Here is a 21,703-nt window from a genome sequence, read left to right on the forward strand (position 1 = left end):
AGTGTTAGTAAAGGGATGGTTCATACGCGGGATCTTCAGATACCTTCCTTATGTTTTTACTTTTATTTTTTATACAGAATATATTTACCCTTTATTCAAGTTATCTTTTCAGTTCATTTCAGCGTAAGTAAAATTGGGTTATGCTCTGTTAGTAGTGACTTTGGTCTTTAGCAGGCCATAGGCATTGAATGCTCTTTGGGTATGTGAAAATTTTAAAGAGATCATTGTAGTCATTTTGCTAGCCTATGCCTTTTATAGGTCTCAGGCTTTTTTATTTTTATAAGTTAAGGACATCATAAACAAGGAGACATGTGCATCCATAAGGGTTATATTTTGTGTACTGAGAAGAATGGAAGTGTTACAAGTTTCCCTGCTACCAAATGAGCCTGTAGTTAAATTTAATTCGCCTGCATGTTTAGCCAAGAAGAAGTAGAGTAACTTGACTTGGGTGTGTGTGACCTGCACCTTCTTGTTAACAAGCCGTTTAACAAAGAAGTTGTTAAGTAGTTTGTGGTCCACTGGATGGCACTTAGCAGCAGGGACACCTGGGGAATGTTAGCCCACTGACTCGACAAATCAGTATCTGTTCTGGTTTTTGGTGATCAAAGGATTTCTAACTCCCCTGGGCATGTTCACATGAGAAATACTTATTCATAAGGATCTTACCATACCAGGGTAGTCTTCACATAGGAACTAGAGTGGGATTACACTGGGGAAAGTATTTGTAATTCGGGGTGTGACCATAGACTTCATTTACATTGGCAGCCGCTGAAAATTATTTTGTTTTCTGTTCACGTGCTTCTGATTTGATTTGGTGACTTGGTCCAAGAAAATGATAAATGATGTTATAGGGACCATACTAGAACTGATGTACAGTTACCACCTCGATATGTGTCTGATTGAATTCATTCTCCTCAACTCCCTCAGACCCTCACTCTCCGTCTGACTTGCCTATGTAGTTTCCATGTTGGTGCATGACAGATGTTTCAATCAGGTAAGACTCAGAACTGTTTGACCCAGTTTCCCTCTTTCCCCAAGCCAACATGCTTAGGCTCTCTTGGTGATAATGGGCTAATAGGTCCCTCCCAGGTTCCCTTTCTCTTTCCTGATCATCTCTATCCTATTAATTTTCCTTAAGACCAGGAATGGCACCCTCCTACTCATAACCTTTTTGTCCTCTCCCATTGCCTAGAGCGGCGGTTCTCAACCTGTGGGTCGCGACCCCTATGGCGGTCGAACGACCCTTTCACAGGGGTCGCCTAAGACCATCCTGCATATCAGATATTTACGTTATGATTCATAACAGTAGCAACATTACAGTTATGAAGTAGCAATGAAAATAATTTTATGGTTGGGTCACAACATGAGGAACTGTATTTAAAGGGCTAGAAGGTTGAGAACCACTGGCCTAGAGGGTTAAGTGCAAAGTCTTCTGCCTGATATGTACTACTTGAAAGTTCACTCAGTGCTGCCACTGCCATCCATTGTTGCTTCTTTGGAAGAATCTGTCTTCCAGTGAAACTGCCCACTATTTACTGCCTCTGGACCTTCATATACTGTGCTGACTTATTAAGCTTCAGGGGAAAATAATAAAGGTTTAAATATATATGTCAAGGTCAATCAAAAGAACAATCCTTAGCTACTCTGGATGCAGCATACAGCTCATTAGAAAATAAATGGACTCCAAATACCAAAATAGCATTGCAAAATAATAAAGCTAATTTTTAATTCGAATAACACCTTCATGTCCTATATGTTATCTTATTTAACCAGTGGTTACTGTGCTTATGGGAGGAATGCCTAAGCCCTTGTCCACAACATAATTATTCTATATACTTTTAGACAATTTTTTTCAAAGGCATAGTTGCCTAATTTACAGCATATTGAAAGCAACAAATTTTAAAAGATTTGGAGGTTGTTGGTTGTGGGCAAAGGGAAAAGGTTACTTACTTAAGAAGAAACTCAAGTAGCAGGAATCCAGACGTCATGAGAAGAGGGAGAGAAAAAACTTGTCTACCATCTTAGCCACGGTGCCATGCACTCCTGGCCATCAGCTCTATGTTGTGAGGTAGCCCTGGAACCGGCCCTATATTCTAGTTGAGGAACCAGGTTCTCAGGTCACACCCAGCTGGGATGGCTGGAATAGAATTCCTGTGTCTTGAATCCTGAAGCCAGTGTTTTTCTGCTGTTCATTTTTTACTCAAAGTGGAAAGATGATCAGCCAAAGACTAAATCATGTAGAATTTACACATATAACCATCATTAAAGCAAGAGAATGTATAATGGAATTTGGAAGCATTCTCAGCGCTTTTTTTTCAGTTCTGGCTCTTTTTGGAATAAATGTCAGTTGCCTTCTTTCTGATTTTTCCCAGAACCATTCAATAACGGTCTTTAAAGGTAAGGATGAATGAGTAAATGGAGTGAATGCATCTAGCAGTAAATTTCATGAGAAACCTCTCCTTACATCACTATGTTGGATGAATGAAGCTGTACTCTAATTTGGGTAACAAGCACTACGTCACAGCCAGGCATATACTGGGTCCTTACAATTGTTGCTCTCCGTAACACAACTGGAAAGACCCTGCCATGCTCTGTAGACCATTATACATGCTGTGTGTGCCCGCACGCACGTGTGTGTGCACATGTGTACGCGTGCATGTGCTTGCACATGCACTGTGTGTATCGTGTTAGAAATTTTATGTAGGGATGGGTTAGGATCTGAGTCCAAGGCAGCTGGGAAAGGTGGTCAATAGTTTGGCAAAATTGTTTGCTCCACAGGAAGCTAGAGCCTTCCCAAACTAAAAAAAAATGATGAAACTCACATGTTCACATGTCAACATTCGGTCCTTTTTTTTCTTATTAACATGTTGTTCTTATTCCAGATGTCGCTGGTTAGCTTCAAGGAAATCTATGTAGTCACAGGGAAAGTAACAATGCCAGTTGGTGCACATCAATAGTAACTTTAATTCTTCATATTCATATAACTTTTTCTTCTTTAAAACTTTCATATCCTTAGAAAATAGATGCCATTTTTAAGAACCAAGCCCCAAGATGGTTGGTGGCTTGTCAAAGGCGTGAAGACTTCAGGGCTGCGTCCACTGAATGCTGAGAGCTCCAGATTCCATTCCCTAAGGATTGCTCCTTCCTTGGATCACATGTGCTCTCCACAATTATGATGATGGAGAAGTCATACATCTGAGAGCTGTTTATCTTTGGGTCTTTTTAAATGGAAAGAAGTAGCTATTTAATGATTCTGAAGGGGGAAGGGAGAAAAAGGACAAAGGAGGGATATGGTTCCATTTTGTGTTGTCTGACTGGCATGAAGTTACTCCCATGATAACCCTTGTCTTTCTTATCTCTCTCTATCCAACCTTGGGCTTCTTTCTCCCCACCCTTGTGTCCACGTCTTGCTCTTCTGTTTGTCATCATTTCTCTCCTTGACTCCTGTAGTTGGCTTCTAGTCTTCTCTTGAAAATTAAATCTGCAAATATCATAACCTGCTCGAATTTAATTCAATTACCTGCTCATTGTGCTTGACTTCAGTGCCATCTTTGATGGTGGTGTTCGTTCTTAAAGGTGTTGCTTCCGTTCACATTTCCTTAGTGGTCAGACTCTGGGACATGAACAAACCCAACCCTGAAAACGTTTACTTCTCTTTGCATTATGAGGCTTATTTACAGCCAGAGTTATAAAGAGATGGTGGAGAGGTGGGGCCCCTACTGATTCATTTCCTTAACAGGGTCAGACCTAGGACAGAATGGCTTACTGCGTAGTTGTCATTCACGTGTGATTAAGTTCATTCAGCTTATTACAGCATTTCAAGACCAGGATAAGAAACCTGCCTCCCCATAATCACAGAATACCGATGGTTTGAACTATTTGGGCTTTTTATTCTATTTATCTCCAGCATCTAACATGAATTCTTGCACATTGTTTGTTTTTTAAATGAACATTTTCTAAACAGTTATGTTTAATTGAACTATGGTTTGGTAAGAGAATATGAAAAATACAGACTTTCAAATGGTGTGTGGTGTATGTGAGAAAGAGGAGCAGGAAGAGGATGATAAAGCAAATGAAGCAAAATGTAAGCAGTTGATGAGTCCGGGCAAATGCTGTAAGGGAGTTGCTTACTCTTCTTGCAACTCTTCTGAAATTTGAAATTACATCAAAATAAAAATTATTTACAAAAGTAAAATACAAAATAAATAAAGGAACATCTAAGTGGTTCTGAAAAATCAAAACAAAACAAAAAAAACCCACACCAAACAACTTGAAAAAAATTTCACCCTCTATCACAGTGGTTCTCAACCTTGGCTGCACATTAGAATCACCTGGGAATCTTTTTAAAATCCTGATTTCTGGGCCCCATCCTTTGGAAATTCTGTTTTTTTTGTTTTGGGGTGTGGCCACAACATTAGTAACAAACAAAATTTCCGGAGGATGAGGCCCAGAAATCAGGATTTTAAAAAGATTCCCAGGTGATTCTAATGTGCAGCCAACGTTGAGAACCACTGCTCTATCATAACCCCATTTGTAAGCCTGATTTGTGTCCCTCTTTCACATGATTAACCTTAAGAGCCAACACCTGGAGATGAAATTAATGGAATTTTTCTATCAGATTTAATTCACGCATGGTTTCATGTGTAGCCTAAAAGGAGGTATTTTGGCAGACCAAACAGTCACGTTTACGTGTCATTAGGAAGAGCAAATACCATATAGTCATATACATGCCTACGTAAGGGATATTTGTGAGATATTTTTATTATTTTAACCTTTCGCAAGGGCAAGAACATACTCAGCAGTCAACTGCAGTTGTATGATGTGCTAGGAGACAGTGATAGGCTTAAGAATATATTCTGGGTCTGCTGACCAGTACAGGCCATTTAAAAAAAAAAAAAGTAAGAATCCAAAATCAAGTTTTTTTGTTAGTAAAGAAAAACAGTAGCCAGTGGTAAAGCATCTCTTACCTCAACCTGGTAGGTGGAGGTCATGCTATATAACTTTTATTTTTTAAATTTTTAAAAAATATTTTTATTGATTTCAGAATGAATAAGAGGGAGAGAGAGATAGGAACATCAATGATGAGAGAGAATCATTGATCGGCTGCCTCCTGCACGCTCCCGCAGCCCGGGCATGTGCCCTGACTAGGAATTGAACTGTGACTTCCTGGCTCATAGGTCGACGCTCAACCACTGAGTCACGCCAGCTGGGCCTTTTATTTTTCTAATGTTTATTTTTTGGTCAGCTCTGAGAACTTTCTAATACATGTAGTGATTTGTTATTTTGTGTAATTATCTGCTGACACAAAGGAAAAAGAAAGAGGCTTTCTCCAAATAATCAACTCTGAAGCAACAATTCATGGGGCCATTGAATTTTTATAATCCTTTTAACTATCTTCTCCTCGAAGTCCCTCTCTGGGCAGCGTGGACGGTCTCCCATCCAGTGATGTCCTTTGGGTGCCTGCAGTGCAGTCGCCTGGCTGGTTCACCAAAGGAAAGGGAGCTGGGGCAACAGCTCCACCTTCGGGAGGCAGAGTGGGGCTGAGGGCTTTGAGATCACAGGCCGGGTTCTAAGGGTGCTGCCAATGACCTTACTGACCTTGGACAGCTGACCTGTGGCAAATCACTCTGAGGCCGGCTCCTCCTCTGTTAACAAGATACACCCTGATTGAGTTGCTTGATGTGGCGATTAAATGCCATAACACTAACAGGCGAGGCCAAGAGAACTGTGTTAGCTGTCAGAGCGCCAACAAATGAAACCAAAAGCCGTGCCTGTGATACAATGACTGTCACTCAGGTCCCTTCAGTTGGTCTCTCCAATGCTCGGTGTGCGTTGTGGAAAGGCTGGGAGGGTGTGTGCGAATTGCAGGCCTGAGATGAGGCGGCACATCCAGATGATTGGGAGGTGGGGGGCTGTGGCCTTCAGTGCGGAAGTTGATTTACCTTAACTAGATAGACATTTATGTACCTTCTCCACAAAAGGCTAATCAAGGAACACAGCCCTCAAAGGAACTCGGATCCTTGGCAATCTGCACCTTTGTGTTACCTTAGAAAATCCATGGTTTATCTTCATTTGTGGTGTTTTCTCTTGTCTTATAAGATCATGACACTTAATTTTTAGGTTTTATTTAATATTTATGTTCTTTGTAAGTTTGTGCAGAGTAGATCCCTTAGTGTCTTCCTCCTAGGCCAGATGTGTCAAGAGACAGATAGGTATATTTCATGATTCAGGTGAAATTGCATTGCAGATACCCCTTCTCCTGGGGAGGTGTTTGAGTTACTAATTAAATTCTTCACCTCTAGTTTGGGACATATGGAAGCTTTTGTTTGTTAGTGGTGTGTGTGTGTGTGTGTGTGTGTGTGTGTGTGTGTGTGTGTGTGTTTAAACGAAAGCAAAAGACTAAATCCAAGAAATGTTCTGTCATTAACACATTCTTTTTTATTGAGGAGTAAGTGCAACGCCCCCGTGTTTAGAAAGCCGTTCCTAAGACATGAATGAGCTGCACCTGTGTGAAATGATGGCTGTTTAAGAGGTCATAACCTCCCAGTGGTGGTGCAGGAAATGAGGTCATCTTTACTTTTTGTTCAGGGTGAATGAAAGTTAAATTTATTAGTTGGAATAATATCTACTGTGTGGCTTTGCTCCTGCTGCTGGGAAAGATCACAGCCATTGGGTGTTTGGCCTTCCATTTGTGTCCTTTGAAAAACCGTACGTTTTCATAATCATAGGTTTTAGTAGGTAACCTTTTCTAACGATAAGTATTTAGAGTTGTGTTGAGATAATCACTGATAAATGACTCAGTTTCAGTCTGGAAGTGTTGGGGTTTTTCCTACCTGTTTAAGCAAACAAGGGAATTTTTTAAGGCAGAATAATTTTTGGAAGTCTGATATAGCAGGTGCATAGTAGTGGTTCTCAACGTTGGCTGCACATTAGGATCACCTGGGAATCTTTTTAAAATCCTGATTTCTGGGCCTCATCCTCCGGAAATTCTGTTTCTTTGTTACTAATGTTGTGGCATCACCCCATAACAAAGAAACAGAATTTCCAGAGGATGAGTCCCAGAAATCAGGATTTTAAAAAGATTCCCAGGTGATTCTGATGTGCAGCCAAGGTTGAAAACCACTGGTCTAGACTCTGGCTTTTATTTTAGCGGTGTGACCTTGGGCAAGTCACTTAACTTCCTTGAGCCTTGTTTTCTCTAAACTTGGGTTGGGCTAATTATCTAATTTTTTTTATAGAGGGAAAGGGGCAGTTATAAAAAGCTTCGTCTGATTCTGAAAATCTTGTATCTTTGTTTCTTCTTGGGGCCTTGGGATGAGGGATGATTTTTTAAAATCAGGAAAAAAAACTTATAAGGAACATACATGGTGATGACAGAGTTCCCTGGGATGTAGGCAAGGACTGTCACGGAGACACCTTTATAGCCCTTTATCTGAGGGGACTTCCTTCAGACCTGGACCTCCATCCTACTTTGCCCAATAGCAGGCTGATAGCATGTCACACATAGTAGGTGCTGCATAAGGTTTCAGTGGATGCCTGCTAATAATGCAGCTCAACACTAATAGTCAGCACACTGGGTTTTATTTTAACCTCGCGCTTGGATTCAATTATTTTTTGTTGAAGGAACTCATTAATGAATGTCTGGCTGACTTCAGCCCATAGATAGTAAGGGCTTGCAGATTTAACATGCTATATAAGGATTTAACTGTGCTATTTCTACCCAATGAGTAAACTTAGTGTCTCTCAAAACTTTATTAGAAACCTGAAACCTAAGCAATTTGGCCCGTGGATCCACGCCGCAGGCAGCAGTGCCTGGGTGGGGAAAATCGATGAGGAAATGTGGGGAGTGGAGTGGGGTCTGGAGCCATTTTTCATGGCACGTAGTGGGCAAGGTGGGAAGAGGCAGTCCCCACACTTCTTTTTTCAACTCATGCGACTTCACAGGGATGTTATTTGTGGGAAGTTTAATCTGATGTGTCAGGCAAGGCAATTTTCCTAAACCTTTCCAATGAATAGTTGTGTGGAGACGCACCTTCGAAGGACCACTGGGACTAAACTAATTTTGGTGGCATCTTCTGAAATGCGGAGCTGGGAGGGGGCTATTTCTGCATTATGCAGCCCTGATTTTAAGTGTCAGTGGGCCTGGGGGCTGGAGGCGGTGAACTAGTAAATTGGGTGTTTTCTGAGGGCCCAGCTATATGTGAACAAGCATCCAATAAGAGCCATGCCTGCAGGTTTTCAATTTGCTTTTTCTTATATTGTCCACAGCAGCCATTGTTTGATGTCCTGTGACTGAGAAAACCAGCCTCTGAACGTTGCTATGCCTTTGGAGATGGAGCCCAAAATGAGCAAACTCGCCTTTGGGTGCCAGCGAAGTTCCACGTCAGATGATGACTCTGGCTGTGCGCTGGAGGAGTATGCCTGGGTGCCCCCCGGACTTCGACCAGAGCAGGTGGGAACCTGGTCGTCCCGTGTTGTGTTTTTTAATGAGTTAAGATTTTTAAAGAATTTCTAGCAATTTATAGAACATCACTGCCACACTGACACGCTATACCCTCCTCAGTCCTCTCTCTCCTTTGGATGGTTTTACAGTTTTGCTTTTCAAGGTCATACTTGGTTTCTCAATGAAAGTTTTCTATTCCTCTTGGGCTCTTGGATCCAGAAGCCCTAGGAGGATGCTCTGATGATCGGAATCCAGAGCACTGCACATGCGTTTGTTATGTGGGTTTCTGATGAGCCCCTTTGCAGAGAATGAGAGGAATTTAACCTTTTGAAAAACTTCAGTAGCAACAAAAAGGTAATAAAAGAGGCAAGTTTCCACGCCAGCTCTCAGCAGAGCTTTTGCTTTGGAAGAGAGGAAATGCAGAGCTGGGAGAAACCATCTGAAGTGTCATTGCGTTGACCTTTGATAACCTTGCACATAAAAGAATCTGTCACCACTCAGTGTAGATGGAACACTAATATCGAAGAGCTAATTTGGGGCTTTGTCTGGATTGTTATTTTAAGGAAGACGAGAACATTCTGTATGCCTATTTTTATTTTCCCAATGTCCTTATAATGATGAACTTGTTAAAAATTGCAGGTGATAAATATTATCATATGGGCTGAGGCATAGTTTGAAATAAAAGGTGCCGACTGGGTGTGCAGTTGCTTGAGTTATGGCTGTTTCCTGTATGGAGGAAACTCTCTTGAGAACAGGGGCTCCTCATTCTTCGAGGGCCTAGCGTCATACCTGGCACCCAGGTGTTATCAGTGTTTTTATAACTGCAAACGCTGCTGTCGCTGATATAGTGGGGAGAGGGTGGAGTGCCTGTGCACTAGATAGGAAAGTGATATTTTGACAAACTGCTTATTAATAAAGAACCCCTGCCCTGGCTGGTTTGGCTCAGTGGATAGAGCGTCAGCCTGCGGACTGAAGGGTCCCAGGTTCCGACCAAAGGCATATGCCTGGGTTGTGGGCTCGATCCCCAGTAGGGGATGTGCAGGAGGCAGCCGATCAATGATTCTCTCTCACCATTGATGTTTCTATCTCTCTCCCTTCCTCTCTGAAATCAATAAAACATATTAAAAAACAAAACAAAAAAAGAACCCCTTCTAGAAGCTTAGGGTGGGTAGGTTTTGTGAGATACTAAGGTATTGAAGCAGGGCAGGCCCCCAATTCCCCAATCTCCTGTCTTTCTTTCTTGAATCCCTTCTTTCTCAGCACTGTGGTACTCATGAAGGGATGCTCCTTTAAATAAAACAGAAAAAAATGGAGTTCTCCTTTCCAAATGAACCAGGTCTAGCTCAGTATGGCTCCCCTCCAGTGTCTTTGGGGAAATTGACTCCGGTATTTAGAAAATAACACCCATGGAAGCAAAGAAAGCCGATGCTTGGAGAGAACCCGATAAGGAGAGTTTACAGAGGGTAACAAAACAGCTTTTTGTCTTTGTAACATGTAAAATTCAGAGATCAAATTCAGTGTGCTTGTGTGCTGGCGGGGTTTGGGACAGTGTCACGCAGCCTGTGTGGCCATTTGTAGCATTCACCCAGGACTCTCGCTGACCCTGGGGAATTGTGGCGTTAAATGTGCATATTTTATGGCGTGTAATTTATGATGGCCCTAATTGTCACTGCAAATTACATTCCTGAAGAGGAGTTAGCAGCTGGGTGCGAGTTGGCTCAGCTGGTCTTCTCATTAGCACCAGAGGCCAAACCTTGCCCCTGCAGGGACAAGTAACTTTTTAAGATGGAGTGAGCTAAGATGCTCACCTTCTCTATGTCTTTCTCTCCCTCTCTTCCTCAGATCCAGCTCTATTTTGCTTGCTTACCAGAGGAAAAGGTTCCGTATGTTAACAGCCCTGGAGAGAAACATCGAATTAAACAGCTTTTGTACCAGTTGCCACCACATGATAATGAGGTAAAATAACAGGAAGAAGGCTAAGAAAATAAACACGAAGCATTGAGATGTCCCTCATAAACCCCAGCTCCTCCCATCTCTTGCCTTTCTTCAGTTAAAATGTGGCCGGAGAATACAGCTTTCCATTCTTTCAGCGAGAAAAGGGTGTCAGTGCAGTCAACACAAGTTGGTTTTTATAGTGTTTGCAGCCACCCACCGATGCCCAGGGGCCTGCAGGTGCCTGAGATCGCCCCGCCCCTTCATCCAGGCTCAATGCCTCACGGTAGTTCAGGCCCAGGAGTTGACTTGAGTGCCTGCAGAAGGGAGAGCAAACGTGGCAATTAAGTTTAAACCTTTTGTAGGAAGGTTAATATGTTACATTGTTTTAGAGTCTCTGCTGACAAGAGTTGAAATTAAACATTTCATATTTTAATAAAAGAGTGTTCTTTTACACTACTTTTCCCTTTTGCTAGAGGCTGTAAGGTTTTGAGTCAATGAAAGGTCAGGTGTTATTTCTAAACTGGCGATGCACGGGGGCAGGCCATTAAGTGAGCCCTTCGTTTCTGGAAATGGAGAACGGGTGAGGGGGACGCGCTCCACTGTGGTGCTTCTCTGTTCCTTCCGCGAAGGTGCGGTACTGCCAGTCTCTGAGCGAAGAGGAGAAGAAAGAACTGCAAGTGTTCAGTGCTCAGCGGAAGAAGGAAGCACTGGGAAGAGGCACCATCAAACTTCTGTCCAGAGCCGTGATGCACGCCGTGTGCGAGCAGGTAGCCCTTTCTAGAATGAGCGGCCTGTGGTGGTGATGTGGGTGGAGTGAGCTGGGGGTGGGAGGGTGACAGGGCCAGCACATGTGTGGGTCCCAAAGGCCTCCAAAAACTAAGCCAAAGACAGGCAGCCTAGCTCTTTATCGAATGGGGATTCATGTTTATAACTGGCTACACTGCCGTGTATGACGGGGAGTCGGGCTGCCCTTAGGCAAACATCGGGTGACCTCCTGCTCCCCCTAGGGTCCCGGCAGGTTGGGAGGTGCTAGGGTACACCTAGTGTTCACAAAAGGCAGCCATAATGAAGACCTTCAGATCCTTACCGACCACTCTCAGCATCAGAAACGCATCCAGCAGGAGGCTGGCTCAGGAAAACCACCCTTAATGTGCGTCGGCCGAAACCCTTCTTAGGAACAGCCTAGTGGGGAAGTCTGAGGGAGGCCTGCTCATTTCAGCTGAGAATCGCACATAATCCAGCATTAAGGAGCTACTTAATCACTCGCAGGGGGGGAGAAAAATAAAAAGCTTTCCTGACAAATTTGGGATTTAGTGGCAAGTGGAGAGGCTAAGAATCCCGTCATCGCAGGAGGATCGTTCTTTCTGTTTTCAGTGCGGGTTGAAGATCAACGGAGGCGAGATTGCCGTGTTCGCCTCGCGGGCGGGCCCCGGAGTGTGCTGGCACCCGTCCTGTTTTGTCTGCTTCACGTGTAACGAGCTGCTGGTGGACCTCATCTATTTTTATCAGGACGGAAAAATTCACTGTGGCAGGCACCATGCTGAACTGCTCAAACCACGGTGCTCGGCATGTGACGAGGTAAAAAAGTTCACCCCTTAACACTGGGAAAAATAAGCTCCCAGTCGGCCAATATTCCACTGTTCACATCTAAGCAAAATAAAGAGCGGGCCCAGGTGTCTGTGCATCGATAAGTGGGAGGCTCTTGACGGATGGGAGGGAAAAACAAGTGGCAAGAGGAGTGGAGCAGATGATCTCATTCCTGGGAGGGAAAGGGGGGACAAACCAAGACCGTACACTTGTTTGTATACATCCAGTTAACAGTGGTTACCTGTGGGGCATGTGGGAAGGGATGGTGGTGTGAAAGGAATTTTTTTCTTAAGCTTTTTATTTTAAAGTCATTTTAGATTGACAGAAGAGTTGGAGGTGTTAGAGGTCCTTACACCCTCTCCCAGCTTTCCCTGTTGTTAGGATCTTCCACAGCGTTATATGCATTGAAACTGAGAAGCTAATATTGCTGTTATACCATCAACCAAACTGTACACTTTATTTAGATTTCTAGTTTTGCTACTAATGTGTCTTTTCTATTCTAAGATCCAATCCAGGGTACCTCATTGCATATTATATATATATAAAATTTGTGTGTGTGTGTGTGTGTGTGTGTGTGTTTTTCCTGAGTCTCCTTCACTCAGCGACAGTGAATGTTCAGTTTTTTCTTTATACATTTGTTTGAGTTGGGTTTTTTTAAAGTTGCTTTTTTTTTCAATAATGTGATATTTGAAAATTTTTTTGAAACCAAAAATGAAAAGAATGGAGTCTTTAGTCTGCCGATGGCCACCAGGTCAAGCGAAGCAGCAGCTATACAGTGTAGCTCACACAGCCCAGCGTCTGGATTGCTGTAAATGTTGACTCCACAGACATTTTTATGAGTTTTCTATTAAAACACAGACCACTAAATCATTTCAATGTTAATGTCTTCTTTGCCAGATTATGCCAATAAAATGCGATTGGGGAGCCAAATAATGACCAAATTAATTATCTCCAATGAAGAAATCTGTTTTATTTTTCAATTATGGTTGACATTCACTATTATATTGGTTTCAGGTGGACAGCATAGGGGTTGGACATTTATAAAGTTTGAACAAGCACTTAGGTTCTCTTTTTTCACATTTTCAATGACTGCTCTTGTTTTATAGCTAAAGCGTGGTAGAGGAAAGCTTGGGGCTGTAAGAAACAAGGTTAGCCATCGAAGCGACGTGGCCTTGGAAATAGCTCACAGTATTTCCTGTCATCCTCTGCTCTCACATTCCTCTTACAGATAATTTTTGCGGATGAGTGCACGGAAGCGGAGGGTCGCCACTGGCACATGAAGCACTTCTGCTGCCTTGAGTGTGAGACGGTCCTGGGAGGGCAGAGGTACATCATGAAGGACGGCCGCCCGTTCTGCTGTGGCTGCTTCGAGTCTCTGTATGCGGAGTACTGCGAGACCTGCGGCGAGCACATCGGTGAGTCACAGCCCGGCCTGTCTGCTCAGGCTCCTTCCCATCAGCCTTTAGGATTCTCCACAGTCTGTTGTTTTTTTTTTAATTGAGGTATAATTTACATACAGTGAAATGTACAGATCTTAAATGTTTCAGTTTTATGAGTCTTGACAAATGAATATAGAATCCATTCTCGTTTGAGGGATTTGCCTTCTACAAAGTTGCCTGACTTACAGAATACCGAGCATTGCTCCTAGGGGAAATACAGGGATAGGTTCCTGCCCGCCCCTAGTCACATATATTGTTGGCTCATTAACATTGAACTTGCAGCCAGCAGCACTGTGCCGTGTGACTGACTGAAGCTTATCTAACACACGTATTTTTTTCTGTAGGGCAGATCACAGCCTTCTTGTACTTAGGATCACTAAACAGCATTTCAGCACTATGCTTGAGGGCCTTTTAAATAGCAAAAGCACCCAAAAAGTACAAAAATCTAAAGAAAACATGGTATAAGTAGACCACGAATATGCCACTTGTTGAAAGCACAAGAGCAGAGACAAAGGCAGAGGGTCACCTTGTTTGACCTCACCTGGGAGCATATATGTTGGTCAACTCAAACTTTTCACCCCTCTGCACATGTCTGCAAATGACCTTGAAAACTGCAAGTATTGATTTGGGGGTTACAAATAAATTTTAGCAGGTAGGCAATTCGCAGATACGGACTTTGTGTGACCCACAACCCTATCAAGAAGCAGAACATTCCCATCACCCCTCTTTCCATCTCTTCCTTCTCCCTTTGTCTCAACGTTGAACTATCGCCTGTTGTTCTATCCTTTTTCGAAACAGGTGTGGACCACGCCCAGATGACCTACGACGGGCAGCACTGGCACGCGACAGAAGCCTGCTTCTCCTGTGCCCAGTGCAAAGCCTCTCTGCTGGGGTGTCCCTTCCTCCCCAAACAAGGTCAGATCTATTGCTCAAAAACGTGCAGCCTCGGTGAAGACGTCCACGCCTCCGATTCCTCCGACTCTGCGTTTCAGTCCGCCCGGTCGAGAGACTCCAGAAGAAGTGTCCGGATGGGCAAAAGCAGCCGGTCAGCGGACCAGTGCAGACAGTCTCTCCTCTTGTCCCCTGCTCTCAACTACAAGTTCCCTGGCCTCTCAGGCAATGCCGACGACACCCTTTCCCGGAAGCTGGATGACCTGAGTCTGTCCAGGCAGGGAGCAGGTTTTGTCAATGAAGACTTTTGGAAAGGCAGAGTCGAGCACGAAACCCCAGAAGACCCCGAAGAATGGGCCGAGCATGAAGATTATATGACGCAGCTCCTCCTCAAGTTTGGTGATAAAAGCCTCTTTCAGCAGCAGCCCAACGAGATCGATATTCGAGCCAGTGAGCATTGGATATCTGATAACATGGTTAAAAATAAGGCCGAGTTAAAGCAAAATAACCAGAGCCTCGCGAGTAAAAAATACCAATCTGATATGTATTGGGCACAGTCCCAAGATGGCCTGGGAGATTCTGCGTACGGCAGCCACCCAGGCCCGGCAAGCAGCAGAAGGCTCCAGGAGCTGGATCTGGACCATGGGGCCTCGGGATACAATCATGATCAAGCACAATGGTATGAAGATTCCCTGGAGTGCTTGTCAGACTTGAAACCGGAGCAGAGCGTCCGGGATTCTATGGATTCTTTGGCTTTGTCTAACATCACAGGTACGTAATCTAGGGATTATGCGGTGTTTGGAAAAAGAGCCACTAAAAAGTCTGTTGTGAAAATTTACCGTTCAGCGCCAGGAGGGGCTACATTAATTAAAACTGGAGACCAAGGGAAGGAAGGAGTCTCATCCAATGCCAAACACCGTATAGCAAAACAAACATGCAAATGTGTGTGCATATATGTACACACACACATATGTATATTCATACATATTCTTAATAGATATATTCTCTTTTTCTTTAATATATATATTTTATTGATTTCAGAGAGGAAGGGAGAGGGAGAGAGAAATAGAAACATCAGTGATGAGAGAGAATCATTGATTAGCTACTTCCTGCACGTCCCCACTGGGGATTGAGCCTGCAACCCAGGCATGGGCTCTGATCGGGAATTGAATGGTAACCTGATTCATAGGTCAACGCTCAACCACTGACCCACACCGGCCAGGTTCATTACACTTTTAAAGAGGAAGAAACTGACTTACTTCAATAATGGAGTCTGTATCTGTGTCTGAAAGATACTGTACTCTTTGGATTGTACTGTATAAAATTCAAGTTATTAAAATCAGTCTGCCACTTTATAAGCTCATAACATTTTTTGTATTTCCCTGCATTGCCCTGTGGCAACAGATAGCTCAAAAATAGCTGAATAGTTTTTAACCCAGAATATAAAATAATTTCACTGTAATGTTTTCAAAGCACATTCCTATCAGTTATCCATATTGTATCCTTAAAATGACCTTGAGCTGTAGAGAGTGGATATTACTGCATTTTCTAAATGAAGAACTTGAATTACCAGAGGCTAAATGCCTAACTGCACAGAGGTTTTTAAAGGCAAGATCAAGCCTGGAACCCAGATTCCCTCCTGTATCTCATATTTGCAATAATTGTCTTTGGATGCAAAAATGTTACCTGGCTAGTTATAGTGAGACAAATGACATCCAGTCCTTTCATAAAGGTGACATTTCCGTAATGTAGACAGGAAAGGCTTGAGCGGCTGCCCGCCGCCAGGAATGCCCCTGTGCCAGGTGCTGCAGCGGCAAGGAGGGGTGAGCCAGCGACCCCCCGGTTTCTGTTGGACTTGTCAAAGGGGAGTTGAGCAGCGGTGGATGAGACTAAATTATGAAGCACCTCCTGTTTTGTTTTTAAATTTTTTAAAGATTTTTAAATTAATTTTTAGGGAGCAGGAGAGAGAGAAAAAAACATCAGTGTTCTCACACTGATTGGCTGCCAGCTGCATGCCCCCTACCGGGATCAAACCTGCAACTGGGGCATGTGCCCTTTTGGTGCACAGACGACATTCCAATCAACTGAACCACACTGGCCAGGATTAGCATCTCCTGTGTTTTAGGTCCTATATTAGGAGTTTAACGTTTATCAAAAAATAGACATCATTTGGTACACAAAGTGTTAGGGCTAGACATTCCTTAACAATACAGACTGAATTAGGCTCCCTTTAGAAAGTAGGAAGTTATGTAGTACCTACTAGACACCAGTCCACACCTGTCCTTACTGTCACTTCCTGTCTGCTGGGTATTCATTTATCTTTACTTGCCTGGGCCCTCTTAAAAAGGGGGAACAGTATCAAAGTTTCAAAGTAAGACTAATCTGGAGGTGACATGTTATTTCCTGGGTTGAAGGGGAAGAAGACTGGATGGCAGTCTAGGAGAGGGGCTGGCAAACTTCTTCTGTGAAGGGCTAGACCAGCCGTGGGCAAACTACGGCCCGCAGGCCGCATCCGGCCCGTTTGAAATGAATAAAACTAAAAAAAAAAAAAAGACCGTACCCTTTTATGTAATGATGTTTACTTTGAATTTATATTAGTTCACACAAACACTCCATCCATGCTTTTGTTCCGGCCCTCCGGTCCAGTTTAAGAACCCATTGTGGCCCTCGAGTCAAAAAGTTTGCCCACCCCTGGGCTAGATAGACCTTCTGGGCCACACAGCCTCTGTTGCACATACTCAGCACTGCCATTGTGGAAAGCAACCATAGATAATACGTAAATGAGTAGGTGTGGCTGTGTTCCAATGAAACTCTATCCACAAATAGGCTGTGGGCCGGATGTGGCCCTTGGGCTGTGGCTTGCTGACCACAGTCTCGGTATGCAATGAGGAAAATGAGTGTAGGTGTAAGAGGAGGACGATAACAGTGGCCATGTGGATGCAAAGGAAGGGACTGATGGAGATGCTCAGGTGAAGCAATCTGGCTTTAATGGATTGAGAGGCAGAATTCCTCCATGTCATGTGAATAAAGTACAGTGGGGCCTTGACTTACGAGTGTTCTGACTAACGAGTTTTTGGAGATACGAGCCGTCTCTCGGCCGATTTTTTGCTTTGAGTTGCGAGCTAAAATTCGGGTTACGAGCCAGCTTCAGATACCCCACCGCTAGTTGGCGCAGTGAACGTCACAGTGAACGCCACAACATCAGCCCAGCATCACGTGTCTCACTCGTTCACTTTATGATTTGACATACGAGTAATTTGAGTTATGAGCTCCGTCACGGAACGAATAAAACTCGTAAGTCAAGGCCCCACTGTAATCATGAGATATTTTTAAAATAAATTTTTATTGATTTCAGAGAGGATGGGAGAGGGAGAGAGAGAGAGAGAGAGAGAAACATCAGTGATGAGAGAGAATCATTGATCAGCTACTGCACGCCCCACACTGGGGATCGAGCCCACAACTCTGGCCTGTGCCCTTGACCGGAATCAAACCTGGGACCCTTCAGTCCGCAGGCCGACACTCTATCCACTGAGCCAAACCAGCTAGGGCTAATCATGAGATTTTTATGAAGAGCTTTTACATTGTTGCTGTTCATGCCATGTTCTGTAACTAGTGTTTGGCTCCAACACAACTGGACTCCTAAGAAAGGCTGTGCCCTTGGGTCAGTAATAAATTCATACCTCCTCTCTTTATATGCAGTGTTGCGTTTACTTGGTGGGTGGTAATCACATATTGAAATTGAGGAGAATTTTCTTTGAAATGCTTCCTTTCAGTAGCTTGTTTGTAATAATTGTCAGACTATTAGGGTCACTGAGACTCACACCTTGTCTTGGTTTTTCTCGTAGGGGCTTCAGTGGATGGAGAAAGTAAGCCAAGGCCATCCTTATATTCTCTGCAGAACTTTGAGGAGATAGAGGCAGAAGATTGTGAGAAGATGAGCAACATGGGGACTCTGAACTCTTCCATGCTGCACCGGAGCGCCGAGTCCTTAAAGAGCCTCGGTTCAGAGCTGTGCCCAGAGAAAATCATGCCCGAGGAGAAACCAGTCCACCTGCCAGTGCTCCGAAGATCCAAGTCCCAGTCCAGGCCCCAGCAGGTCAAGTTCTCCGATGACGTCATCGACAACGGGAGCTATGACAACCTGGAGATCCGGCAGCCCCCGATGAGCGAGAGGACGCGGAGGCGGGTGTACCACTTCGAGGAGAGAGGGTCCCGGCCGCACCACCACCGCCGCAGGAGGAGCAGGAAGTCCCGCTCCGACAACGCCCTGAACCTGGTCACGGAGAGGAAGTACCCTCCCAAGGACAGGCTGCGGCTGTACACGCCCGACAACTACGAGAAGTTCATCCAGAATAAGAGCGCCCGGGAGATCCAGGCGTACATCCAGAACGCCGACCTCTACGGCCGCTATGCCCACGCCACCTCCGACTACGCGCTGCAGAGCCCGCAGGTGCCCCGCTTCCTGGGGCTCTACGGGGAGGACGACGACTCCTGGTGCTCCTCCTCCTCCTCCTCCTCCGACTCGGAAGAAGAAGGCTATTTTCTTGGACAACCGATCCCTCAGCCCCGGCCGCAGAGGTACGCCTACTACACAGACGACCTTTCCAGCCCCACGTCTGCACTCCCCACGCCTCAGTTTGGTCCGGGCATGACTAAACCCAAGAAGAAAAAGGGACACAAGGGCAAAAACTGTATTATTTCTTAACCCAGTAGCTGTGGAGGTCCTGTCTCAACTTAGCCATTAACCCTCTTGACTCATATCCTTTTTCTTTCGTAGGAAAGTTGCTAAAATAGTTTAAAGTGCTTTGCCCATGTACATGAGCCCCCGACTGCTGTTTACAGTGTCAGATTAACACTCAGAAGGTGTGATTTCTCCCATTTACCCTCCTCGGACAGTGCCAGTCAGGTACATTAGGGTGTTGCATAGCTGCTTCGGTTTCCAGTCTGCAAGAGAATCTTCTAGAAACTGTCATAAGGTGATTGGACGGGGGTACTGATTTTAGACGACGGAGAACTTCAGCCGCCTTTGTAAAGCAATAGTGTTTGTCGTTGTCCACGCCAGGTTGGCCCAGGCCTGATCGGTCTGTCTTGTGCGGCATGCACGTAGTCACACTGACCCAGCCAACACTGTGCGCCCCATCCCACGAGGCCACCTCGTCCCCTTGCAGTCCTCTTTAGCCAGGTAAACTTTGTATTATTGTATTAGCTCCAGCTACAGATTGAAAAACAAAACAAAAAAACTTTGCTATTTATAATGTAGTATTTCATAGACTTAAGTGTATTCCTAATTTAACGGTGCAAATATTAATGTACATAATGTACAGTTCAGATTTTAAAGCTGATATTTTTATATCCCTGAATTGCAAGATGTTTGTTACACTGCAGTGCTAGATTTGTTAGGGAACCAGAAACAGCATTTATGGATGAAATGATTGCTTGTATTTTAGTCAGGGTTTATAAGTCTAGATGGTCAAATTTATATTGCCTAGTGATGGAGAGTTCAATTTTTTTTATTTTTTCCCCCCAATATTAAAAAGGCTCTGTATGCATGGTGGGGCTATGTAAATAGTCTTTAAAACTATGGCCCTATTAATCTTCCGAGTGTTATTTATGGGTCAAGCAATGTAAACTGTATAAATGTAAAAACAAACAAAAACCCCATATAGACCCCTGGAATATATGGTAAAAACAAGTAGAAACTGTTTGGGTGGATGTTTTTTTTCCCCACTTGGGGATGGTGTGTGTGTGGGGCGGGGGGAGGTCCCATTTTTAGCAAGGTGGTGATTATCTCATGGGAAGAGACCAAAACTACAAGGATCTGCTTTTTTGTGGCAGAGGACTTTGTAGATTTATTATTTGAAGAGAGGTTATTCCTTTTCATCCCTCCCTTCCAGCTAATTTGTTAGCTTTTAGCAGCAATTTTGAAAACCAGGCCTTCTGATTATGTTTTTCTTTTAAAATCTTTAAATTAGAGGATGCTGTACCACTGACTATTTCAACTTAATAGGAGGTTCTATTTCAAGGGAAAATTATCTTGGACTTGAACTAATGAGCTGATATTTTGGTATGTGCCATTCTTGCACATACGCTGCAGTCCTAGCTAAGGTCCCAGTGGTATTTTGGACCTTTTGGAAGGTATTTAATAAACAATAAATAATAAACGACCTACTTTTCTGAACACAAATTTTTGCAAACATATCCAGACAGCTTCCACTTTGCTCCTGTGTGTAGGCATGATTTCTTTTCCCGTTCTTCTGCCGTGAATAGACCACCATTTGATACCTGCACGTCTACTGTCCCTGCTAGTAGGTGGGAAAGAGGGCTTGTGGCACAGAGGCACGGCTGTCCATGTTTACTGGAATGAGAAAAGCCGCTAGGCCTTGGGAAGGAGCCACACGAATCCAGTAGGTAACCAGAGGTCGGCGGCATCCCTTGCACACATCCCTGGACACAGCAAGGCTTTGTATCTGGGCTACACAGAGCCCTTCAGAAACACACCACTGCTGAGAGCTCTTTACTCAGTAACTCTATCATCAGTTCCCTGGTCTGGTTCATTTCAAAACATCAACAATGAAAAGGAAATGCATGCCCATGGCAAAAAAATTCAAACAAGCACGAGTGTCTCCTTTCTACTCTTCACCCCCAGTGCCTCAGACCCCCTCCCCAAAAGTAACCACTGTTATTCATTCCTAGTGGAGCCTTCAGATGGTAAAGCCTAGTTACATAAACACGCCTCTTAAAAACAGTAGCAAACTAAGCACGCTGAGACTTGCTTTTTCCACTTTACATGTGGACATTTCCAATTGGTGCATATAGGCCTACCTCATGCTTTCAGTGACTGCATAATATTCCACTTTTAGATATACTGTCATCCACTGAACCCTGGTGCTGGACCCGAATTTCCTCATTGACACCTTATCCTGCACTGGCAGGTGTGCACAGCAATGCTGAGCAGCACACTCGCTGGGACAAAGGCTATGCATGTAAAATGTTGATGGGTATCAACAATTTTCCTCCAAAAAAAGTACCCTGATTTACATTTACACTAACGATGTATGAGAATCCTTATTCCATTGCAATCTCACATAACATAGAAACACGTGGTTTTTTTAAACCTTTTTGGAAGCTAATGTTGCCAAGAATGGTCATCCTGCATGGAACTGGTGTCCTATTAAAAAAAAAAGGGGGGGCATCCTTTAGAAAAGACTGTTGCTATATGGTGCTCATAGAGCAGCGGTTCTCAACCTGTGGGTCGAGACCCCTTTGGCGGTCGAACGACCCTTTCACAGGGGTCGCCTAAGACCATCCTGCATATCAGATATTTACATTATGATTCATAACAGTAGCAACATTACAGTTATGAAGTAGCAACGAAAATAATTTTATGGTTGGGTCACAACATGAGGAA

The 21,703-nt window shown here is 43.9% G+C and overlaps 2 protein-coding genes across 9 annotated transcripts in view; one reads left to right on the plus strand and one right to left on the minus strand.

The window, feature by feature from the left end:
• The first annotated feature begins 8,268 nt into the window (after positions 1-8,268).
• Positions 8,269-20,463, plus strand: PRICKLE1 (prickle planar cell polarity protein 1). Its single transcript, XM_023752279.1, has 7 exons — positions 8,269-8,452; positions 10,286-10,399; positions 11,008-11,145; positions 11,753-11,956; positions 13,194-13,380; positions 14,203-15,066; positions 18,141-20,463. Exons 1-7 carry the CDS (start codon positions 8,321-8,323, stop codon positions 18,998-19,000), a joined length of 2,499 nt encoding a protein of 832 aa, XP_023608047.1. The 5' UTR covers positions 8,269-8,320; the 3' UTR covers positions 19,001-20,463.
• The window catches only part of PPHLN1 (periphilin 1), a 118,858-nt gene continuing 110,065 nt past the window's right edge, over positions 12,911-21,703 (minus strand). For all 8 annotated transcript variants that reach the window (XR_002828716.1, XR_002828715.1, XR_002828714.1 and 5 more), the window contains one exon: positions 12,911-13,444. Coding sequence is in view for 1 of the 8 variants with exons in the window: in XM_023752280.1 (XP_023608048.1) it covers positions 13,428-13,444 (17 nt within the window). In the remaining 7 variants the exon portion in view is untranslated. The remainder of the gene's footprint in view (positions 13,445-21,703) is intronic.

Source organism: Myotis lucifugus, unplaced genomic scaffold (genome assembly GCF_000147115.1).
Source record: "Myotis lucifugus unplaced genomic scaffold, Myoluc2.0 scaffold_30, whole genome shotgun sequence".
Lineage (NCBI taxonomy): Eukaryota > Metazoa > Chordata > Mammalia > Chiroptera > Vespertilionidae > Myotis > Myotis lucifugus.